The 21,354-nt window shown below is 55.7% G+C and overlaps 10 protein-coding genes across 10 annotated transcripts; 6 read left to right on the forward strand and 4 right to left on the reverse strand.

Moving 5' to 3' along the window:
- Positions 1 to 134: 134 nt before the first annotated feature.
- BCV69DRAFT_250939 (putative TIM8-translocase of the mitochondrial inner membrane) lies at positions 135 to 482 on the forward strand (the record flags this gene model as incomplete). The annotated part of the gene is made up of 2 exons (XM_025490400.1): positions 135 to 316; positions 437 to 482. Coding segments are annotated over 2 exons (228 nt in total), but the record flags the coding sequence as incomplete, so codon positions are not given.
- A 67-nt stretch (positions 483 to 549) lies between these two features.
- Positions 550 to 4,227, reverse strand: BCV69DRAFT_284230 (ANTH-domain-containing protein). Its single transcript, XM_025492974.1, has 3 exons — positions 4,107 to 4,227; positions 3,838 to 3,965; positions 550 to 3,760 (listed from the first exon to the last, which is right to left on the reverse strand). Coding segments are annotated over exons 1-3 (3,168 nt in total). The 5' UTR covers positions 4,109 to 4,227; the 3' UTR covers positions 550 to 722.
- Positions 4,228 to 4,469: 242 nt separating this feature from the next.
- On the forward strand, positions 4,470 to 5,604 carry BCV69DRAFT_313837 (Alg14-domain-containing protein). The gene is made up of 2 exons (XM_025495063.1): positions 4,470 to 4,807; positions 4,873 to 5,604. The coding sequence occupies exons 1-2, from the start codon at positions 4,570 to 4,572 to the stop codon at positions 5,490 to 5,492; spliced, it is 858 nt and encodes a 285-aa protein (XP_025346758.1). The 5' UTR covers positions 4,470 to 4,569; the 3' UTR covers positions 5,493 to 5,604.
- Positions 5,605 to 5,753: 149 nt separating this feature from the next.
- Positions 5,754 to 9,248, reverse strand: BCV69DRAFT_250949 (ARM repeat-containing protein; the record flags this gene model as incomplete). Its single annotated transcript, XM_025490402.1, has 5 exons — positions 5,754 to 6,234; positions 6,311 to 7,321; positions 7,398 to 8,242; positions 8,324 to 8,569; positions 8,661 to 9,248. The coding sequence occupies 5 exons, from the start codon at positions 9,246 to 9,248 to the stop codon at positions 5,754 to 5,756; spliced, it is 3,171 nt and encodes a 1,056-aa protein (XP_025346759.1).
- A 182-nt stretch (positions 9,249 to 9,430) lies between these two features.
- BCV69DRAFT_294723 (hypothetical protein) lies at positions 9,431 to 10,915 on the forward strand (the record flags this gene model as incomplete). The annotated part of the gene is made up of 3 exons (XM_025493880.1): positions 9,431 to 10,225; positions 10,302 to 10,612; positions 10,690 to 10,915. Exons 1-3 carry the CDS (start codon positions 9,737 to 9,739, stop codon positions 10,913 to 10,915), a joined length of 1,026 nt encoding a protein of 341 aa, XP_025346760.1. The 5' UTR covers positions 9,431 to 9,736.
- A 192-nt stretch (positions 10,916 to 11,107) lies between these two features.
- BCV69DRAFT_300414 (hypothetical protein) lies at positions 11,108 to 11,816 on the reverse strand (the record flags this gene model as incomplete). The annotated part of the gene is made up of 2 exons (XM_025494456.1): positions 11,108 to 11,612; positions 11,689 to 11,816. The coding sequence occupies 2 exons, from the start codon at positions 11,814 to 11,816 to the stop codon at positions 11,108 to 11,110; spliced, it is 633 nt and encodes a 210-aa protein (XP_025346761.1).
- Positions 11,817 to 11,842: 26 nt separating this feature from the next.
- BCV69DRAFT_278287 (hypothetical protein) lies at positions 11,843 to 12,720 on the forward strand (the record flags this gene model as incomplete). Its single annotated transcript, XM_025491197.1, has 4 exons — positions 11,843 to 12,047; positions 12,199 to 12,302; positions 12,384 to 12,665; positions 12,703 to 12,720. The coding sequence occupies 4 exons, from the start codon at positions 11,843 to 11,845 to the stop codon at positions 12,718 to 12,720; spliced, it is 609 nt and encodes a 202-aa protein (XP_025346762.1).
- Positions 12,721 to 13,289: 569 nt separating this feature from the next.
- BCV69DRAFT_284234 (hypothetical protein) lies at positions 13,290 to 16,719 on the forward strand. The gene has a single exon (XM_025492975.1). It carries the CDS (start codon positions 13,361 to 13,363, stop codon positions 16,553 to 16,555), a length of 3,195 nt encoding a protein of 1,064 aa, XP_025346763.1. The 5' UTR covers positions 13,290 to 13,360; the 3' UTR covers positions 16,556 to 16,719.
- Positions 16,720 to 16,745: 26 nt separating this feature from the next.
- On the reverse strand, positions 16,746 to 19,611 carry BCV69DRAFT_251043 (hypothetical protein; the record flags this gene model as incomplete). The annotated part of the gene is made up of 2 exons (XM_025490409.1): positions 16,746 to 18,633; positions 18,716 to 19,611. 2 exons carry the CDS (start codon positions 19,609 to 19,611, stop codon positions 16,746 to 16,748), a joined length of 2,784 nt encoding a protein of 927 aa, XP_025346764.1.
- A 301-nt stretch (positions 19,612 to 19,912) lies between these two features.
- On the forward strand, positions 19,913 to 21,260 carry BCV69DRAFT_300418 (TPR-like protein; the record flags this gene model as incomplete). The annotated part of the gene is made up of 6 exons (XM_025494457.1): positions 19,913 to 19,980; positions 20,055 to 20,205; positions 20,317 to 20,463; positions 20,535 to 20,698; positions 20,781 to 21,003; positions 21,087 to 21,260. The coding sequence occupies 6 exons, from the start codon at positions 19,913 to 19,915 to the stop codon at positions 21,258 to 21,260; spliced, it is 927 nt and encodes a 308-aa protein (XP_025346765.1).
- Positions 21,261 to 21,354: the final 94 nt, after the last annotated feature.

Consider the following 21,354-nt stretch of genomic DNA (forward strand, 5'->3'; position numbering starts at 1 on the left):
GTCGAGAGCGGGGATGCCTGAGCCGACAGGTCGAGTCAGGGCTGGCTGTGGTCATCTCAGGTCCTCTTGGCTGATCTCCTTCTGGCCACCTCTTCCCTACCTCCTCCCTTCCTATCAACTCACCACCAATTCTAGAGCTGCAACAGTTCCTCGACTCCGAGCAAGCCAAGGCCCGCGTCCAGTCGTCCATCTCTCACTTCACCGAGCTCTGCTGGGACAAGTGTCTAGGCACCTCCACTGGTGGAATCTCCACCAGCTTTGCAAGGGGACAGGAGGCTTGTCTGGCTAACTGTGTGGAGAGGTTTTTGGATACTAGGTGAGCTCAGAGTCCTCGTGGGAAGGAAGTGAGAGGAGAGATTGGGGTACAATCCTCTAGGCTGGGACGCTTTGCTGACTATAGCTTCATGCTCCTCTTCCTTGGCACACAACCTTGCAGCATCTTCCTCGTGAAGAAGCTGGAAGAGCAAAGGAATCATCTATAGAACCAGACGCTGCCAAGCCACTGTATTTGGATCGTAAGCCATGGATGCAGCTGTACCACCCCTTCCTCTATGACATTTGTTCTGATACATTCAAAGCCACCTCAAGGCCGAAGCAGCTACTGCGTTCGCAGTGGACAAAGGACATTGGTCAATCGTATATGGGTAATTGCTGACATAAGCAAGACACAGGAAACCATAGCCTACAGCTTCCCTCGGCTCCCGGTCTTCCTGCTAGACCTCTCACTCGTCCGTAGCGTGGTACCCTGCTCTCCTCATCTGCGCCAGCGTTCCTCGAGCCCTGTTCAATGCCGCCTCGGCCTCCAGCACCTTGACCTGTTGCTCCATCTCTCGCACCTTGAACTCGTGCTGCGCCAGCTGTCCATAGTCCGTGGTGTCTGCTCCGTCCTTTTGTCCAATGATCGTCTTGACCTGTCTCACCAGAGCCTTGCAGGCATCCGTCACCGCCTTCGCTGCCCGCTCCAGCCGCTCCTGCGTGGCAGACATGAACTCTGCCTTGACCCTAGAGGCCGCGACCAGCTGAGCAGTAGAGGCAGAGACCTCATTCGAGGCCACAATCAGCTGCTCGAGCGAATGTGTACCAGTAATGACACCATCAGCAGCCTCAATCAGCATCGTAGTCGCAAAGGCGACGGCCCTAGCGGCAGAGATGAGTCCCTCTGTCCAGCGATTGTTCTTCTTGTAGAACTGCTGATTGGTGCTGGTTCCCTTGCCCTTGGAGACAATCTCCTGCTGCGAGTCTGTAGAGGCCTTGATCAGACCTCCGATAGCTCTTGTGATAGCTAGAGCAGCCTCCAGGATGGCATCGTGCACCTGTAGGTCAACAGCAGAATACTTGCCCGTGTCTCGCGGACGGGACAGCAGGGCTTGCAATCGTTGTGTCGCCTGCTCGATGGCGCTGGCAGCATTCATCATCTCCCTCTCGACGATGTCTCCAATGTCTCCATTGGCATTCGCAAGCATCGTATTGCCCGCCTTAACCATGCCTTCGACGACGTCCGAAAGCGACTTGAAGGCTTGCCTAGCTGACATCGATTGGCGGGCGACGACCTCTCTCCGCTGGTTGGCAGCGACGGATGCCAGTCGGTAAGAGAACAGCCCAGAGAAGAAGCGGAGCAAAGCGTCTCCTGAAGTCTTGCCTGTGTTGACAATCCTCTCTACCGCGTCATCGGTCTGGGCTAGTCGGGTGATACCCTTTGTGGACAGCAACACGTCGCTGATGACCTGTGCGAACTGATTAGCCTTCTTGATGACCTCGACGTGCTCGCCGCCAGTCTCGTGACCTAGATAGAGGCTAAAAGTGGTCGCAAACTCGACTGCGTGGTTGTTGCCCTTTTCAATCATGGACAGAACATACTCCGGTGTAGCCGTGTTGTTTCCGGAGGAAGATGGTGACTCCAGCTCATAGATGGCATCATCAACCTTTTCAACACATGCCTGCAGAATCGAGTCGATGATGGCATTGAGATTCTTGGTGTTGTCCAGGATAAGCGTGTCGATCTGCGCATTGACTGCCTGGTCGTTCTCTCCCTGGTTCAACTGAAGGGCGTTCATCTGCTTGATGGTGTGGTCCATGCCCTCCTGCATGATCATGATTTCTGCATCTTTCTCCTCCCTGAGTCTGGCAATTTCATCGTCCTTGGCTTGCAGCTGACTGAGCAAGTCATCCGTGTTGCCTCTCTTGCTTCGCAATTCATCTTCCAGCTCAGCAATCTGTCGGTTGAGCGTCGACATCATGGAGGAGACCTCGGAGCTCTTTGACCTGGTAGCATCCTCGGCTCGCTCGTTGGCGAACATCAGATCCCGCTTCAGCCTCTCAAATTCTTCCTTCTGACTAGCCTTGATCCGGTCAAGGTCGAACCTTGCACGGTCTCTCTCGCGGATCATATCAGCCAGCTCCAAATTCTTGGCTTTGACATCCCTTTCCATCCTCTCCATCTTGTCGATGGCCTCTTGCGCGCTGCCGGCCTTGATCTGCATCTGCTTGTACTTGGCCAGAAGGTCAAGATGCTCGGTCCTCAGCTGCGAATACAGCTTGGCCAGAGCCTCGTACTTGTTTCTCCACAGCGTCACTTGGTCCTGGAGCTGATGGAGCATCTCGTCCTTCGAGGCCAGCTGCGCATTGACATTCTGCCCGATGCTTGACAGCTCCATCTCCAGCGCCTTCACTCGCCTGTCATATTGCTCCAGCATCAACTGATCTCTCTCGTACTGGCCTCTCATGGCCAACATCTCCCTTTCCAGCTCTGCAACCCGGCCACTGGCCATCTGGTCCATCTGAGATCGCATCAGCTGCTCTTGAGCCAGTCGTTGCTGCTCAGCCTGTAGCCTTTGCTGATCTTCAAAGTCTCTCTGTTGCTGGGCCTGCAGCTCAGCCTGACGACGCCTTTCCGCTTCTTCCTTGGCCTTCAGGGCTTTTTGCTTGTCCTCGTACTCCTTCAACATTCTGGCTTGCTCATCAATCTCTGCCTGGGATGGGCCAGAGGGAGGGGTGGGAGGCTTTGGAGTTGAGGGTGCCGGTGCCTTGCGGGCAGGAAGTGCAGGCCCATCGTCAGGTGAGTCGAAGAGATTGGGAGGATCGTGATTGAGCTTGGGAACATTGATGAGAGTTGTGAGGAACTTGAGATTGGAGCACTCGTAGTAGAAGCGTCGGAGGGCAAAGTGTTGGGTATTGTATCTTCCTCGCAAGGGCTCCAAGGCGTCCAAGGCATCAGTCCTCCGATGCATGGCTCGCAGCATTGAAGTCAAGAATTTGTAGATACCGTATGACTCCTTGACCAGAGGTACCAAGGAAGAGATTCGGCACTCATTGTTGGCAGCTCCTCTGAAGTGAGCAAAGACGAGCTTCTGTTTCTGCTCAATGCCGTCCTGCAGATTCATGAGGTCCATGATTGTCTCATAACCTTCATCAGGGTTGTCAATGTTCTTGAGCGAGATGTACTCTTCGTACTCGAACATTCCGTTGAACTCCTTGTGATGCCTGTGGAACCTGAGCTTCTGCAGGATGTATTGCACTGCTGCACGGATGAGCGGGGCGTACCCTCTCATGCTGTCTGCGCCTACTGTCCTTGCACAGGTCTCGAACCATCCCATTTGAGCTTGAGCTTCGCGAAGGACGATGGGGTGACCTTCTTGCAAGATCTTGTGCACAAGGATGAGCGCTTTGAAGGTCTGAACTTCATCATTGAGAATGGGCTGCACCCTGAGGCCAGTCCAGATGGACTGGGAAGAGTGGTAGTCCCATGTGTAGATGATACAATCTAGGCGAAAGAGGGTATCGCCGCATCAGCTTCCGCAATTCTGATCCCCATCTTCACTTTGGTTCAGCTTCACTCACTCCTGACGTGCTTCTGCTTCGGAGCAATCTCCTCTGCATTAGTGGCCTTCTTGATGTTCTCGCTGAGGGCTCTTTCGGCCTTATCGCGGTCCACTGGCCTTGTGGGCAGGTGCTCTTCGAAGCGAGGCCTGGTGAGAAGGGAGGAGATACAGTAACCAGAAGCCGTCAGCGACTGACTCTCATGAAGCGATGCGTGACAGGGCTGTCTGAGACGCTGAGTGGACCGGTGCCGCCTCCATGCATGCGTCCCCCTCTGGGTGGATACTCACATGGCTCTACCGATCCTCCTTCTGCAAGAGCGTGGGTGTGTTGACTGGCTGCTACTATGAGCTGTCTACTTGGGTGTGTGAGGATTGAAGTACGAGCCTCTTTGCGGGTGGACTCTGGCAGTGGCGAATGGTAGTGGTGGTGAGAGGCGGAGGGAAGGAAGCGGTGGGTGGGAGTGCGTAGCCGAGTGATCGGACTGAGTGAGTGAGTGACTGACTGGCTGTGCCAAAGGGGCAAGTCAAGTCCCGCCGCCGCACAGGCGCACGCCAGCCAAGGCCCTCAGCGCGGGCTGCCGTGTGGAGTTGGACGCACGGAAGGACTGCCGTGCAGCCTCACCGGACCGGAACATCGATGCTTCTAGTAGGCCACTCACTCCCTGCCCAGGATACCAGGGGCGAGCGTGAGCAGCCTGCAAGATCAGCAAAGGGGCTGTCAGAGACTACTTCGGAACGGAAGACCGTCAGGATGATACTCAACCTCCTCACGTCGCTCGTGACCGCCGTCTCGTCCTCGCCCCTGGTGCACTGGCTGGTGTGGCAAGTCCTCCTTCTGGCCTTCGTCTCTCTCATCCTCCTCGCCGCCTTTGCTGTACGACTGCTGCTCCTCCTTCCACCAGTGAGAGCAAAGCTGCACCTCAAACTTCAAACTGTACCCAAGCGAAAGGCCGAGCAGACGTGCAAGACTGCTCTCTTTCTCGGCTCAGGTAAGTACTCAGACGGATCAGACCTTGACCCATTCGCTCACCGCTTCACCATTCCTCCTCGCCAGGCGGCCATACGACCGAGCTCCTCCTCCTCGCCTCACACCTTGACCCAAACAGATACACCCCACGCATTTATATTCTCTCCCACAATGATGACTTCTCGCGGGACAAGGCTCTAGAGCTGGAGCGCTCCTGGGGCGGGAGTGACGATCAAAGAAAGGCCGACTATTCCATCGTCACTCTGCCACGAGCGCGGGACGTCCATCAGCCTTGGCTCACCACACCATTCAGCGTAGTCAAGAGTCTCAAGGCAGCCTATGAATGCACAGCCCCACGGTCGCCGTCTGGGTCCCAAGGCGGGGCGGAGGAGCCATTCGCAGATCTCCTCTTGATGAACGGACCTGGCACCTGTGTGCCCCTGCTACTGTCGATGTATCTCCATCAGCTCGCTTCCTTCAGACACTTCTTCGGAATAGCCTTGCGGCCGCAACCGAGACCTCGGTCCATCTACGTCGAGTCTTTCGCCAGGGTAAAGACGCTCAGCCTTACGGGCAAGATCATGCAGTGGGCCGTAGATCGTTTTGTACGACAGTGGGATGGTGAGCAGACAGGTCAGGCGGCGCAAGCGGGAATTGATCAGACACCTAGCAAAGGCGAGATGCTCAGCAAAAATTGGCTGGTGTGACATGCTTGTATTGCAATCAATTATTGGCATTGAGAAAGAGGGTATGAACGAATCTGTCAACCAACTCCCTGCTTTTAATCCTATGCAAGGATCCTGGACAGCTTCTGTTGCTCTTCTGGGCGAAGATGTGCTGCTAGAGACGAAGCTTGAGGCGACTGAGCCAGCTGCTGGAAGAAGCTCGTGAGGTAGGCCTGGTGTGTGCGACAAAGACGAGAGCAGGATGAATCAGTCTGGGTACTCCTCGTAAGCCTTCCTCTCATTTCACACCAGTCTCACCTTGAGGTCCATTTGCCAAACCTCGTCCGTCTCCAGGCCACCTTCTGCATCATCATCAAGGCCCAAGTCGGCATCGCCTTGTGCCGCTAGAGCATTGAGGTCGTCCATGTCTGCGTTCAGCAGACTGCTTAGAAAGCGATCCTCTGTAATGTGCTTCTTGCCCGTCTCTGGCTCATCGTCATCCCAGTCATCGTCTCCGTCTTCCTCCTCTAGATCTTCATCATCCTGAGTGAGGCCTCCTGGCAGCAGTCTGGAAGGCGGTCCGTCCCCGGCTGTATCGTACTCTGCGATGAGAATCTTCAAGATCTTGGCAGAGAGAGGAATGGAAGTGTATCGATGGGGATTCAACTTCGCTCTGGACCGCGTGCGGATTGTGTTGGACGTGTCTGGAATGAGATCGCCTTTGACTGAAATCGTAGCCAGTGACTCGTCCGAGGTCTCCAGTAGCTTCGCCAGCGCGATTGTGCTGGGGTACACGTCAGATGAAAGGTCAGCGTTCCAGTGCGGTACTTTGTGCAGACCGTGATGAGCACCCTACTCACCTAGTCTTCTGGGCCCAGTACCCCTGAAGTGTCTCCGCATTGTCCATCCACTTCTTTCCCAGTACTGCCAGACCAGTGGCTTGCCCTTGGCTGTTGCCTTCCTCGTCTTCGACTGCGACATTGATTCCCTTGAGCAGCTGGACTACGACCTGACACTGGTCCTTCATCAGAAAGGCGAATGGCACGATCAGACTCTGAGCAAAAGATGCAGTCTTGACTTTACTCAAGCGTCTGACCATGCCGTCGAGGAGGCCGGGCAGGATCGGCAACATCTCCTGCGGCACCTTGCGCAGGAGGACGACGATCAAATCTCCCACTTTGAGGCCAGCAGACTCTTCTTCGAGGAGAAGGACTCGAGAGATGATGGCTGTGAAATGATCAATGGCAGTGTTCCCGGCTGATCCATCATTTGCCCTCCACGCAACTACCTCCGCTGGGCTTTTGCGAACCAGCAGCGTCAGCGCAGAAATGCCGCTCTGCAGTACATCGCGGTCCTCTGTACCTTGAACTGCGCTGCAAAGAGGGCCAACAAAGTGGCTGACACTGCCAGTCTCCTGGAGCGTGGCTGCAGAGGCTCCCATCAACAGATGGTCAATGAGCGTCACTGCTGGCTCCAGCAGGTCAGCGTCTTCGTCGCTGACCGGCTGCATTGCCGTCTGCAGTGCTGATACCAGAAGAGGCTGTGAAGCATTGAGGACGGCAGAAGCTGCTCGAGGTGCTTTCTGTGAGGCCAAGCTTTCAAGCAGATCTGACACCACGGAGAGCAGAATGAAGTCCTTGACGTTGTTCTTCCAGATAGTCAACACAGCACTCGCGATCTGTGCATAAGTCTCGGTTGCAATGTCATGGACAGAGGCCTCGCCTCCTTCTTGTTCGCCGACTATGCATTGAATTGTCTCCAGGATTAAGATGAGAGTGTCGCCATTCGCTTGCATAAGCAGAGGTCCCAGCCTGGCAATGATGCGACCAGTGAAGGGGGACAGCAAAGCGGATGACAGCTGGCGGTAAAAGCTATTGGGGAGATCGGCAACGGTGGTAAAGGATTAGTGACGGTAAAGCCGACAAAACGCCTCCTGGGTGTACTCACTTCTTGATACACCTCACGGCGCTCAGTTTGACGATGAGTGTCTCCTCCTCGCCTCCGAGTGTCTCAGCTTCCAGAGCTTGGACGGATGCCTCCACAAATTGCTCAGCCAACTCGGCTGGCAAGGTTGCAGCGAACTGTGAAGCGAAGATGTATGCTCGGCCTGTCAGCAGCGCCGGTACCTGCCCTTGTACGGAAGGTGATACCGCTCGCTGAAAGATGTCCTGAAGGTCTAGGCCATCCGACGTTAGCCTGCTATCGCTGCGTACGAGTTCAGTGACCTCTTCTGCTACACCGCCCAGCACGGCTAGCGCTGCTTCCACGCTCTTCCATCCCTTCCCACTATTTGTCGACGATGTGACTGCCGCCCCCAGACTTCGGGAGGCCGCTTTCGGATAAGCTTCTAGGAGATCTTGACAAAGGTCGGCTGCTGCGACCCGCAGGCCATACTCAATGGCGTCCTTTTCGCTTGCAGCTACGAAGGCATTGGCATCCGAAGTCCAGTCCTCTTCCTCCTCGGATGTTATCCGAGCGTATGAGACCAGAACTGTCACAAGGGCAGACATGGCATCCGAAGGCTGATCACTCCCGGACACAAAGATTGCTCGACCTCGGTCTCCTCGCGAAGCCTCGGCGATGAAGTCTATCACGCTGCAGAGGAGGTTTGGCAAAGTCGTCTCGATGTCCGAGTCACCTTCTGCGACTGCAAACGGTGGCTCTGCATCAGTGTCTAGGTAGTATGCCGAGAAAGGATCTTCGAGCTGGCGCAAGAGGTGAATGGCCGAAGTCAAGAGCTCCGGTATCTTGGCTTTGAGCTGGGGCCGGAAGTGTGACGCAATCTTCAGCGTCTGGCAGAAAAGAAACGGGATCAATGCATCTGTCAGCCTTCTCAGCAGATGAAGTCACGATAAGTGCAGAGGTCTACTCACCCGCCAGATCTCGTTGACCAAGCACACCTCTCCATGCTTCTCTTCCGCACTCAGGTCCGCGCTGCCCAATTTTGCTGCCAACATGTCTATGCCAGACATTCCCTGCAGAGCGTGGGTCCACCGCGGCAGTACATCATTGGCAATCTGCTTCGAAGCCTCTGGATACACTTCTCGAACCATGAAGAGGGATGACAGCAGCTGACGGAAGATGAGGACGCAGCGACAGCGAAGGGACGCGGGGTAGGCCTGCATGGGGCAAGGTGATACGGATGTCCGTTCGTCAGACGATAGGCCTCTATGAGCAGCCCCATACCTGCATATCCAGAAAAGGACCCACCTGTGTATCTGCAAGGAGGGCCTCTATTGTTGGCAGCATGTCCTTGGCTCCGCCCAAGATCTGTCTTTCGTCCATCTCTGAAGACCAGAACTCGCTCAAGAAGGCAAGGGCACCGTGCACGCGATCTCTGTCTTCCGGACTGACAATATCGGTTGGCTGCAGCATTTGATGGACACTGGGAAGCAGTTCTGGGAACTCGTCGGGCCAGTCTGAAGAGCAGACCAAGGAGAGACATGCTGCTGCTGCCACTCGTAGCTTGCGCTCACCCTGTCCAGGCAGCGCGAGGATCTGGAGGAGAGCCTGCCGGACGCCTCCCTTGTTCTCGCTCTGGACGGGGTGACCCTCGGGTGGAAAGCCTATGAAGGTCTCGGCAAGCGGTGACCATCTCTCTCTGATCCATTTACGAAGCGAGACTGCCGCCGATTGACGCAATGGCAGGGGCGCCTGAGTGTTCAGAACGATGTGACATAGGGCGAGACCGCAGGAAGCGTCCGCGTGTGCCTGAAGCAGGCCAGTCTCTGCCTGAGTGCGAATAGAGGCATCAGGTGAGAGTGTGCGCTCGAGAGCTGCTACGAGGTGCTGCTCCATGGAGATGAGGGCGCGGATGGAGATGGCGAGCGCTGATCACGAAGAGTGGACTGAACCATGGCCAATACTTTTTTGCGCGCCTCGCCTCGCCTCGTCTACGCGTGAGCAGCGGAGTCCGATCTCCGCCAAGACCAACACCAGCCCTGATCCCATCGCTAGAGCAATGCACTCGAAGGCCCGGGCCGAAAGACCAAAGGCACCTGCTCGCTGGGACATTCTGCGGTGCCTGGTTCATCATCTAGAGCCGCAGCGAGAGAAACAACAAGCTCTATACTACCGCTTTGCTGTAGCGCAGCCTCTGTGATTGTCTTGTGCAGGTACGGAGTGTTTGTTGCCACGACTCTCGCACCGCCCTGCTCCGAATCAGGAACGCCCTCGCTGCTGAATCAGACAGGGGCGCACTTCCGGCAATACGATCTCGTTCGATATAAAGATGAGGGCAGGCAACGAGGGTTTGCACTCCCTGCAACTTCTACATTCTCCCCATCATGCTCGCTCTCCGCATCTTCCTCGCTGCTCTGGCCGCTGTGCCTGCTTTGTGTCTGGTCACCTCACGTGCGGAGGCCAGCAAGCCTGACAAGGTCGGCTACCTACTGACGCACTTTTACCCAGTGGAGGGAAAAGAGCAGGTCTATTTCCACCTCAGCAAAGGCAACGACGCTCTTGCGTACGAGCCCCTAAACAAGGACCAGCCCGTACTCAACAGCACCATCGGGTCGAAGAGTGTTCGAGACTCGTTCATCGCCTACAACCCCGACGCCAACAAGTACTGGCTCATTGGTAATAACCAGTCCTTGGCCGGTCTCTCTGGCCCTGGATCTTATTATCAGGGCTACGACGGCATCGTAGTCTTCGACGGACAGGATGACACGCTCACTAGCTGGTCCAAGCCCCGTCTCCTGTCTGTCGCAGGAGAAGGCTCTCTGCACGTCTTTGCTCCCGAGGCCATCTGGCTCCCTTCTCGCAAGGAGTTCATGGTGAGTTTGGAGTAGGCAGATGAGTGGAATGTGTCGGGAAGGAGTCTGAGATGTTACCATCTTTGTCGATACGCAGCTTCACTGGTCTGGCGCCTACAAGAAGGATCCCACCCAGCGTATCTACGCCTGCTACACCGCCGACTTCACTTCTTGCTCGAAGCCTTTCGCCTACTACGAGGAGGCTGACCGAGTAGGCGATATGAGCATCCGCAAGCTCACAGACTCTCCTCACGGCTTTGTGCGCTTCTGGGTGTCCAACGGAAACGACAGCAGAATCCTCGGACAGTACTCTGAGAACGGTGTCCGGGGTGACTGGAAGGACATTCTCCCTGCCGAGAAGCCAGCGATGAGTGCCAAGGGTATCGATCCCGCCTCGGGTGGGAGCGGGTGAGTGGTCAAGGATACGATGAGGCAGAATGTGCATTGCCAAGCTCACCAGTCGCCGTTTTTCGCGCTTCTCACAGACCTCTCGTCTTCCAGGACAACATCGACCCCCGAACATACTACGTCTGGATCATCGAAGGCTCCTACGAACCGTTCGAGACCAACAACATCCGTGTCCTCCCCTACTCTTACGTCGGCAACCACCCAGGCTTCCCCAAGGACGTCCAGCAGGGCAATGTCATCTCTGTCAACCAGAAGCAGTACGATGCCCTGAAGAAGAAGTGGGGCAGCGCGGAGGGCAAGTGAGAGACGTTGTCAATCGAGCCGAAGCCAACTAAAGGCGCCTACTCAGATGTTCTGTGCGCCCTTTCTCCCTCTTTTAACACACTTTGACTGATTACAATCGTTGCCTATAGTGCCTTCACTGCTGTGAACCAGCCGACTGAGATTACGAGAAACGTTTGAACGCATCTATGAGGGTATATGAGACTGCCATGATTACAGCTTTGGCTTGTCTTTGCTGTCTTCTGACCACTCTTTGACATACACGCTCCTCAGTCCGTCGCTGATGGGCTTCGGCATCGGCTTCAGGGGTCGCCGTGTGGCTCTATCCACGTAGACGTGTGTGGCTCTGGTCAGTGTTCCAGCGAGAGCATTGGGGTCCAGTCTGGGCGGAGGGTTGATAGAGGCATCGCCCTCTGCACCTTGAGCCGCTTGGAACGGGAGCGACCTGCCTTTGGAAGGGGACGGCAGCTCGAACATGCCTAGCTCAAAGAGCACGCTTGATGAGCCAATCTTGATGACCCTGAGGCCTACGCGAAGGAGGCAGGGAAAGGTGGCTGGAGCGAAGTAGATTGCTGAGGTAGAGATCATAAGGCCTAGGCAGTCTAGACTGGGGTCCGCCAGGGGCGGATCAGTGGGCTGGCGGTAGGGCTGTAGTGAGCAATGAGAGACTAGAAGGTCATTGATCGCAGCATCGGCTGCATGGTAGTACATTGCATTACTGTTGGGCAGGGAGAAAACTAGCAGTCAGCTCATATGTCAGGCCGATGGTGCCGGCGTCCATGCCAGCCACCCACTTGACGTGCCCATATTGATCATTGTCTGACCAGCGAGTCTGCACATCCAGCCAGTAGGGGAAGCCGCTCGCTTTCCGCCGTCCTTCGTCCTTGCCGGCCGGTGGAGGAGCAGGAGGCGGAGGCGACATGGACTGCGTCGGCCTGCTGGAGGTGAATGAGCGAATGGGAAGTGAAGTGGTACAGCGAAGCGGGACGACGAGACTTCGCAAAGTCAAGAGCATCACAGGAGCGCGCCGTATGGGTGCAATGGTACGGACGAAGGTTTGCCGAGCCGGCCGGCACTGCCGGTGTTGCAGTGGTGCCGGGCCTCGGAACGCGGAAAGCCATGGCCTCCACTGCAGTCAGCTTGGCCCACTTCCGTAAGTCCAGTCAGTGCGTTTCTGGTCTACATCGTAACTTCACAAGAATCTGTCTGTCAGTCTGATACTGCAGCCTTGGCTCTCTCAATGAAAAGTCAGCCGACATCGTCGGAAAGGCCGAGCTATTGGGCATCAGACATACAATACGCAGGCTGTCGAAAGCATTACGCGCCCTTTCTGCTTTTGCTATCCTTCGCCAGTGGGGCCGTCGATGTTTTCTCAATTCCTGCACTACATATCTTCGTGGCCAACAATGTGAGTCCAGGCTTGAGCTCGAAACGTCCGCCCCTGGCTCGGCTCTCATGATAGGGATTGATATGCTCGTCATTTTCACAGACTGGTAATCTAATCTTCTTGGCCCTGGCGGCTGCCCAACTTTCGGCTGTAGACCCCGGTGCGATCTATCCCATCTCTGCTATAATTGCTTTGGCTGGATCATGGCTGGGGTCTTTAGCTAGCAGCTTCGCTGGTCGAACGCTGGGCAAAAGTCAACGGCGGTATGTCTTTGCGGATCTGCTGCTGCAGTCTATCCTCATGTTCATCGTCTGCGGACTATACTGGGGCCATGTCATTGCTTTCCACGATGGCAGGACAGAGTATATCGCTGTCTCCCTTCTAGTGAGTCCGCCCTTCTGATGATGACGAGCCGGCGCAGCCAGTAGAAGGTTACTGACACACGTTGGTACGTTGCTCTTGTCTCCAGTCATTCTCGATGGGATGCCAGAATGTTCTCACCAAAGGTCTAGCCTCGCCGATGACAATACCCACCCAGGTGGCCACGGGAGCCATGTCCGACCTCTTCTCCGACCCTCGCATTCTAGCGCCTTGGTTCCAGAACTGGCCTCGGAATGAACGCGTGTTGTTCTTGCTGGTCTTCTTTCTAGGCGGTGTCACTGGTGGATTTGCTTACCGGTATTCCTCACCACAGCTCTGTCTGATCCTCGCTGCCGTTTTCAAACTGATACCGGCTATCGGCGTTCTGTTGATGTAGACTACTAGATATGCTGCTGCGAATGATGCATCGAGAGCTCAAGTTGTACACTTATCCAATACCTTTGTTCATTGATTGTGAGTGGTGTGCTTGCTCGAAGCTACTTTCTGGCCTTTGGCGTTTCCCCACGGCGCTTTCGCTCTCTATGCTGCAGAGGCCATGTGGCTTGGGCGGAGCGAGGCGCGTCTGCATTTCGTCCCGCTTCCGTTTCTCGTCGGTCTGGATTGTACGCCTGTCCTCTCCGCTCGCAGTGTGCGTCCTACCATTGATCCATCCACTAACCCCATCGGATCTCACGAGAGCGTGAAGCTCGCCTGTCGCCATGTCCTCGCGCATAGAGAAGGGGGGCCATCGCTTCCAGCCCAAGCTGGCGGCGGGGGCCAGGCGTAGACCTGGTCAGTCAAACGCCCTCCCCGCCCCGGCCAGACCACCACCTTCGCCCAGCCCCGCTGGTCCCACTCAGGATAGGCCGTCAGGTCGATCCATGGCTGCCGCTGGCAGCGGTGCGATGTCTCCTCCTCCTCCTCCTCCTCCTCGGTCCATACGTACGCCGTCTGCAAGCCCTCATCCCTCGGGCTCTGCTACCGGGGCGATCAGAAGTTATGCCTCCGCTACACCTTCCTCTTCGCGCATTCAGGCGGCCGGCCAGTCGCCCGTCAATTTCAAACCTACCATGCCGAAGGCGGCAAGCATCGTACCCGGATCCGGCCCAGGCCCCTCACGAGGGAAGCCTTCTGGTGGTGGAGTAGCACGTATCACACCTTCCATGCGGCCTTCTGCCACACCGGTCGCTGGCGATGCCGTGGCGGTCGACTCTGGGATCCAACAAGCAAGAACAGCGGCAAGCGACGAACAAAGCAAAGCATTCTCACCTCCAAAGAGACCGGTCAGGGTCGGCGCTCCGTCAGTGCAGCCGGAGTCATCGGCTTCTGGAAGCGGAGGTGCCAAAGATCCAAGCAGCAGCAGTAGTGCAAGGCAGTCCATTGGCGCAACCTCCCAGCCAATGGAAGCAGGCCCCTCAAGCCAGGGCGCTAACGTTCCAGCGGAAGGAGCAGCACGGCAGACGATTGGTCGCCCAAAGGCTTCATCGTTCATCCCCACAGGAAGCACTTATCGTCCGAGCAACATACAATTCGCAGCGCCACCTGGGCATCCATCTACACGACAAAGCGTGGACCCACCCGCTGCTGGCATTGGCAACCCAGAGTCACATCTTCGAAGTGAGACGGAAAGCTCTGACCGCCCTTCGAAACGACGACCGGCCAGCGAGAATGGGGATGTGCCGTCGTCTGCCTTTGACCTCTTTTGCCAAGATCGAGAAGCTCCGCTGCTTGAAGTGAATCCAAATATAACTTGTGCTGCGCTCACCAAGCTACTGGAAGAGGCATGGATGGGAGCGAGCAATCAAGAGAAGTCGTACTGGGAGGAAAAGCATCAGGAATTAGTGATGTCCCACCGAACCGAGCAAGATGGCATGACGACACACGGGCCAGACTGGTCTGATCAGGTGTCAACGGATGCTGGTGCTCAGAGCGACGAGGACGTTGATGCTTCGCCATCTGCTTCCACTGCCGGCAAAAGGAAGCGTGTCAGTACGAAGAGACCCAAACGCAAAAAGCAGGCTGGGGAGCCGAAGAGGCCAGCCAGTGCTTACCTTCTCTACTCGCAAGAGATTCGCAAAAATCAGAGTTCCCAAGGCCAATCTAGTGAGCGCTCGAAAGAAGGCTTTGGTGAAATGAGCAAACGCATTGGGGACCAGTGGAGAAACCTACCCCTGGAAGAAAAACAACCATACCTTCGGCAGGCGGAGGATCTCAAGAAGCAATATGACAGGGAGATGGAAGCTTGGAAAGCTGAGCACCCCGAGCTGGCCGAAGAAGAGCCCGAAGACACTGACGCCGATGAGTCTTTGCCTCGACCGCGTCGCAAAGCACGGGCGAAGGTCGTCAAACCGACTGTCAGCGACGACGAACGAGAGTATCAGGCTCTCGTTGCCGAGCACGGAAGGGACCTGGAAGATCTTCGCTTGGACCCCAAGGCCACCAGCATGGCTGATCTAGCCATTGCCGAACTCAAATCTGGACGTGCCTCGCAGAGACTCTTCGATCTGAATCGAGTCAGACTGAAACAACTCGAGGAAGCCGCTGCGCTACGCAAGGTCGAGAAGCAGAAGCTCAGGCAAAGGATGCAGCAGACGGAAGAAAATCTGAGGAAACAGAAAGCCGGTGAAAGGGTGGACTTGCCGAAGCATGATCCAAGAAGAGACGATCCGAGACGACATGGAGGCAGTCAGCTGAACGCATCGCAGCAGCATCAATCTGATTCGCATGCTAATACTAGCTCGTCAGAAACAGTGCCCGCCCCAAATGCGCGCACGGCTGAGCAAGAAGACGAAGAGGAAGTCGAAGCATTGTCCGGTATGGACGTGCCCCAGGCCCGCTACATTGTTCCAGGACTAGATGACAGTGACGACGACGAAGACAACGAGGTCTCGAGTGGTCATGCTCGAGGAGGGGCCGCTTCGAGGCACGGACGCTCCGCACACAGAGCTGGCTCTGACGATGACGATGCCGCTTCTGACAATGGCTCAGTGCGGTCAGCCACCTCTGGCGGCACCTACGCTTCACTCCGCGAGACGGCTCACGTGCCTCAGATGAGGGTTGTCGACGGTCAGATTGTTCTCGACGAGACGTCCTTGACAGTCAATCGCAACCAAGAGCAGGCATTCGAGGAGTCTGAGATGATAGACGAAGAAATCGGACACAAGTTCGTAAACTCGTCCACCGGCTCGAAGCGCGAGAAGAGTGTACGCTGGACTGCAGTTGAAACGGACAAGTTCTTCAAGGCTGTGAGCATGTGGGGCTCAGACTTCGAGATGATTTCTCGTATGTTCCCGAACCGCTCTCGCAAGCAGGTCAAGAACAAGTGGACACGCGAGGAGCGAGCGAATCCTACACGTCTGGACGTGGCTTTTGCTAGAAGGCTCCCGGTCGATCTGGATCGCTACGCCATCATGGCCAATGTGGATCTCAGTGGTCCAGCACCTCGAGTAGACGACGGCGCTATGGGCGTCGAGGAAAGCAAGCTCATCAAGAAGGGGGAGGCAAGTGACGACGAAGGAAGGGAAGAGGGTGATGAAACCGATGGAGAGGTGCGCAAGATCGACAAGGTCTCTGCTACACCTGATCCAAGTCGTGCCCGCCGCGGCTCTTCAGCCGGAGAGGCGGGAGGTGCTCGCTCGCTCCGCGCGTCCTCTGTCGCTTCAGCCCGCTCGACTGCTGGAGCTGGTGGTGATGCCTCTTCCTCTCGACAACAACAGCAAAAGACGCGCCAACAAATCGAGCGAGAGAAGAGAGAGTCGCGTGAGAAGGCTCGTCGTGCGGATAGTCTTCGTGAGGGACGCGAGAAGCGGAGTGTTTCCAGAGGCGTCTCCCGTGGTGCTCAGGACGATGCAGAGGACTACGGCGCTCCGGAGGAGGAAGAAGTTGAGGAGCTGCCTGCGGAGGGGTTCTACTGAGTCTCAACGCCCCGTCCTGTTTAGAATCGGGTTAGTGATTCACACCCTGTCGCTTCTAGTCGGTCGTCGTCCCGTATCGAGTGTTTGTAGCGAAAGGTATTGATGTTGTACAAGATAGATCCAAGCCGTCTCACATTACCTATGCACATTCCGCTGTCTCCCAATTATCTGCTCAGTCGTGCTCTTACCGCTATCGGCCGCTCGCTGGAGTTCGCACACTCCCGCTGCCGCTCATCGTCCCGCTACCGCTCCACAGCGTCTTGGCGCTTCCACTGGGTGCGCCCGTGGGCGTAGCGGTGGTCGTGCCACTCCTCTGTAGCCTGCCACTGTTACTGGTGCTCGCACCACCGCTGCTTGAGCCACTGCTTGCCTTACGAAAGCAGAGAAACTCAAGAGCGGTCATCTTCCGACTCATCACCAGTGTCTTCTTGACCTCCTCGAGCTCCCTCTGCAAAGTCCTGCTTTCTTCCGCCGCTGCTTCTCCTGTACTGTCCTTCACTCGCTCATACTTCTTTGAAATGACCTCGTAGATCTGCTTGAGTGTCGCCTCGGCCTTGGGCGACAAGAAAGCTGTCAATGTCTGATGCACAAACTCAATCTCGAGGGTAGCTTGGAGCATTCCACCCATGCCGAATTTGGGGACCCGCTGGAATGAATCCAGAATGACCTCTGTGAGGGACTCGAGGATCGCTATGGTTGTTCTGCTGACAAGGGGCTTTGTGACGCTTTGTACCTGTGCATGGACTTGCACGAGAGCAAGTAGAGCTTCATAGATGAACGGATGGACTTGGGTCGGGCTTGGCAACGAGGCCCAATCGATGCCACTGTGAAGGATGCCACTCTTGAAGACAGAAGAGACGGCGTCCGTCTTGCGCTTAGTAAAGTCGTGGAAGAGAATCTTATCCAGCTGTTGTGCCACTTCGTCGATCGTAGTCAGATCCTCGCTCATCTTGCAATGGTATACTTCTTGAAACTGCTTTGCCATAGTGGGGACAGCAATCTTGTTTAAATAAGCTAGATTTGTCACGCTCAGAAGGATCCTCGTGTCAAGTTCCTGAACATCGACTGTCAGCCTCGAGTTGCCGACCACCTTGTGCGATGTGCTGATTGTAGGATCGAGAGGATCGTACTCCGAGAAAGCCAGATGGACAATACCATCGAGGAAGGCGTAAAGCGCGTCCAGGAAAGCAGATTTGATCCGTGATGTGCACTCTGATGAAACGCCAGTATCCCTCGACCGTCCGCCTTCGAAAGGATCGAGATCGCGTCCGCTGGCAATGTGGTACGCAGCCCGAGCATTGCTCTTGTGGAACGAGGACAGATCTTTCAGAAAGAGTGTGGTGGACTGCTCGTCAGGGTTGATGGTCCAGTCCTCCAGCATGTAGAAGATCTTTGCATCGGCTTGCCAGAAGTTACACAGCACCTCTGTGAAGTTAAAACGAGCATTCGTAATGAATGACTTTAAAGCTATAGATGTGTCGGGAATGTCGAGTGATAGTAGCGCGTTGATAGCCTCTTGAAGCTCCTGCAGAGTCAAGTGCATGTAGTGTGCAGAGGTCATGCTGCAACTGCCTGTCGGCACCCAGCCAGGGACAGGGGACAGGAGCTGCCGAGCTAGTATCGTGTAGTCAGTCAGATTGAAGAAGCTGGACAAATGCTCCAGATATGACTCAATTGACTCATTTGCCCACCGCTTGGCCCTGCTCTGAAGACCGGGCGTCTTGCTCTTGGTGAATTTGCCCTCTGAGTGATGCTTGCATACTCGCCAGAACGACGGCAGCGTCTGGACCAGATTCTCAGAGACGGCTTTTGCAAGTTGTAGAATCGCTCGCCAGGTCGGGGCGCCGAAGTTTCTCTCAAAATCAGGCTCGCCACGAGCTACCTGACGGAGGCATGACTGAATATCCCTTGCGCGATCCTTCTCTGTGCGAGGGAGGAGGTCGTTCATCGTCCGACATGAATGGATCTTGGACCTTGCTGTGCTGTAGGAAGTCCTCATGAGTGTGTGGATGTGGGTATGCTGTGATTCGAGGAAGGCTGCGACAGGATCTTCTTGCGGCGAGAGCTCAAGCAGCATTCTGCAGTCGTAGCGCATTAGAGCGAGCTTGTCAGCACTGCTTGTGCTTGCAATCTTCCTCTCTTCACTTCTCTGGCACTCACTCGATGGTCTTTTCCTGATCCGCAACTGATCTTTTCGGCTCTCTCAACGCTGCAAACAGTCTCTGCTCCATATCCTTCATGGTTGCTTCCACGGCATCCCACACCTTTCTGAAGACTCTCTGCTGCTGCTGTCTCTGCTTCTCGGTGCCCTGCGCCCTCGGATCGCCCGCTTGACCAGCGGCAGTGTTGAAAGCAAGGAGCTGTCCAGGTCTATTCTCGAGGAGGTACTTGCCCTTTTCATAGTCTCGTAGCGCAACATCATACCTGCCAGCCTCGACGCTCTCTGCGAGACTTCCAGGCAGGTTGAAGAAGAACTTGGACCTTTCGAAGACACCCAGGGTGGAGCGCAACTTCATGGCCTTGAGATTGTTCTCCAACACTGGCGTAAAGACTTGATCGGCCCTCGCACTCGCTTGGGAGAGGATGTCCTTCAGCTCTTTGACGCCATAATCCGAGTCTGGTGCGAGGGGTCCGCCTTCGGTCTCCTTCATCTCCCTGTACACTCCATCTGTAGTCGCCTTGACTGCTACGAAGCGGTCGAAATTGTCTTCGACGAGAACTTTGAGGGCATGAGACCTCTGCTCGATGTTGTCTTTGAGCTGGCTGAGCCCATGACTCAGGTCAGCAAAAGTCGCCTCGGGGTGTACTGTGCTGAGGAAGGCCTTGGGATCAAAGACTTTGGAGGACACGGAGACCTGAGCACGCAATTCTTTGGGAAACTGCCGCAGAGGCACAGAAGCATGTAGGCCGAGCGGATCTGGCTCATCAGCCGCTACGATACCTGCAGAGGTGGGCAGATCATCGTGCTGGTCGAACTCGTGAAAGGATGTGGGCTCTAGCGTCTCGAGGCGGTAGGCCTTCAGCAACGTCGCCTCGTCCACCTCGAGGTCCAGCATGACTGTGGCACGCGAGGTGACGCGATGTTGTTCGCAACAGTGATGCTGCGGCTTCGAGCCCAGAGGGACGTCGAGAAGGTAAGGGGACGAGGAGACGAGGCAAAGGTAGCAACGAGGAGTGCAAAGGTGCGATGCGCTGCCAATCCTAGGAGCAACGCCCAGCCACACAGACCACAACCAACACGAGCCGGATTTCAGACTCCGACGCAGGAAGGACCACTCCCTGGCCACGGCGCACCAAGTTCCACCTGCCATCTCCACTGGCCCTACTATCAATCATTGCAACAGGACAGCGACGAACATGGCATCGACATCCGCAGCAGCATCCTCGCCAGAGGAGATGATCAAATGGCTCGCAGAGCAGCGCAGGTAGGTCAGCTCAAAGTGATCCCGTCTCGGCAGCAACGCTGACCATCCTCCTTCTCCGGCCCACCTTTTCGCAGGCATCCAGAGAGGAGATCAGCGCAGGTCGTAGAGTATGGTACCTATTTGTTGGAGAAGGGATACATCAAGCGCATGGGCGATGAGCTCTGGGCCCTCCTCGAGCAAGTCGCTGTCGCATCCCTTGATGTCGGCGACTGGGATCTGGCAGAGGTGAGTAACAGAGGCGTGCCTTCAAGAGGTACCGCGGCAAGCACTGCAGCTGTGACACCTTGGCCTCGGTACTACACGCATGCTCACTTCAACCGCCTTTGCATCCATCAGCTGTGTCTAGCTCGCTTGAATACTCGCTTCCCAAAGTCCTCGAGGGTGGGAACACTACAGGGAATGCTCTACGAGGCCAGAGGAGAGCACACGCGAGCATTCCATCTGTACGGGGAGCTCATCGAAAAGGCAGATGGAGCAGACATTGTGAGTGAAAGCGGCCATGAACCGATTTCAGGCATCGTCTCACATTCGAAGCTCCACTTCATACCACCCAGATGTTGTCAAGACGAAGAGTGGCAGTGTTGAAGTCGATGGACGGCAGCGATCAGCGAGGAGGAATCGCAAAGGCCATTGAGGCACTTGTCAAGCACCTGGAAGTCTTTTACTCTGACCCGGAAGGGTGGCAAGAGCTTGCATCACTCTATCTGGAGCACGCACAGTGAGTCATATTCTAGGCGTCCGATATTGTCTTCGGTGGAGTCATCTGATCTTCGGAGTGCCGACCCCTACTCCTGTCGCAGGTATGCCAAGGCGATCTCTGCGCTAGAGGAACTGATGCTGTTGGTGCCGCAAAATGGCTTCTTCGTGCTCCAGTACGCAGAAGCATTGTACACTACCTCGGAGTACTCGACGGCCTACAAGGCCTTCTTGCGAGTCTTGGATATGGGGGGGCTCATCGAGAAGTCAGCCAGTGGTGTCGTTGCTAAAGGACCAGAAGTGAGAGCCTTATGGGGTCTCAAAGCAGTGAGTATGCTGATCAAGTGTAGAGGCGTGGGATAACTTCTGACTACGCGCACCCCAATGCCTTCATCCTTGTCCTTTCTCAGACCATTGGCAAGCTGAGGGAAAGCCCAAAGAAAGGTACCAGTGGAGACATCAAGGTGGATCAATTAGATGCCGTCGAGCAGCTCGTGAAAGAGCTACTGAATCGTGCTTACGGCCCAAAGAGCGACCAAGCGACAGCAGCTGAGCTCAAGGCGATGAGCACAAGGGCATCTTGAGTGTTTTATCTTACTCAGATGTACATCCTTTCGCGTTGGGTATCGAGTTGTGCTTCCAGCAGCGAGGAGTGGAGGCCAGTCCAGTCACCCTTTG

The sequence above is a fragment of the Pseudomicrostroma glucosiphilum genome (genome assembly GCF_003144135.1).
Source record: "Pseudomicrostroma glucosiphilum strain MCA 4718 unplaced genomic scaffold BCV69scaffold_11, whole genome shotgun sequence".
NCBI classification, from domain to species: domain Eukaryota; kingdom Fungi; phylum Basidiomycota; class Exobasidiomycetes; order Microstromatales; family Microstromataceae; genus Microstroma; species Microstroma glucosiphilum.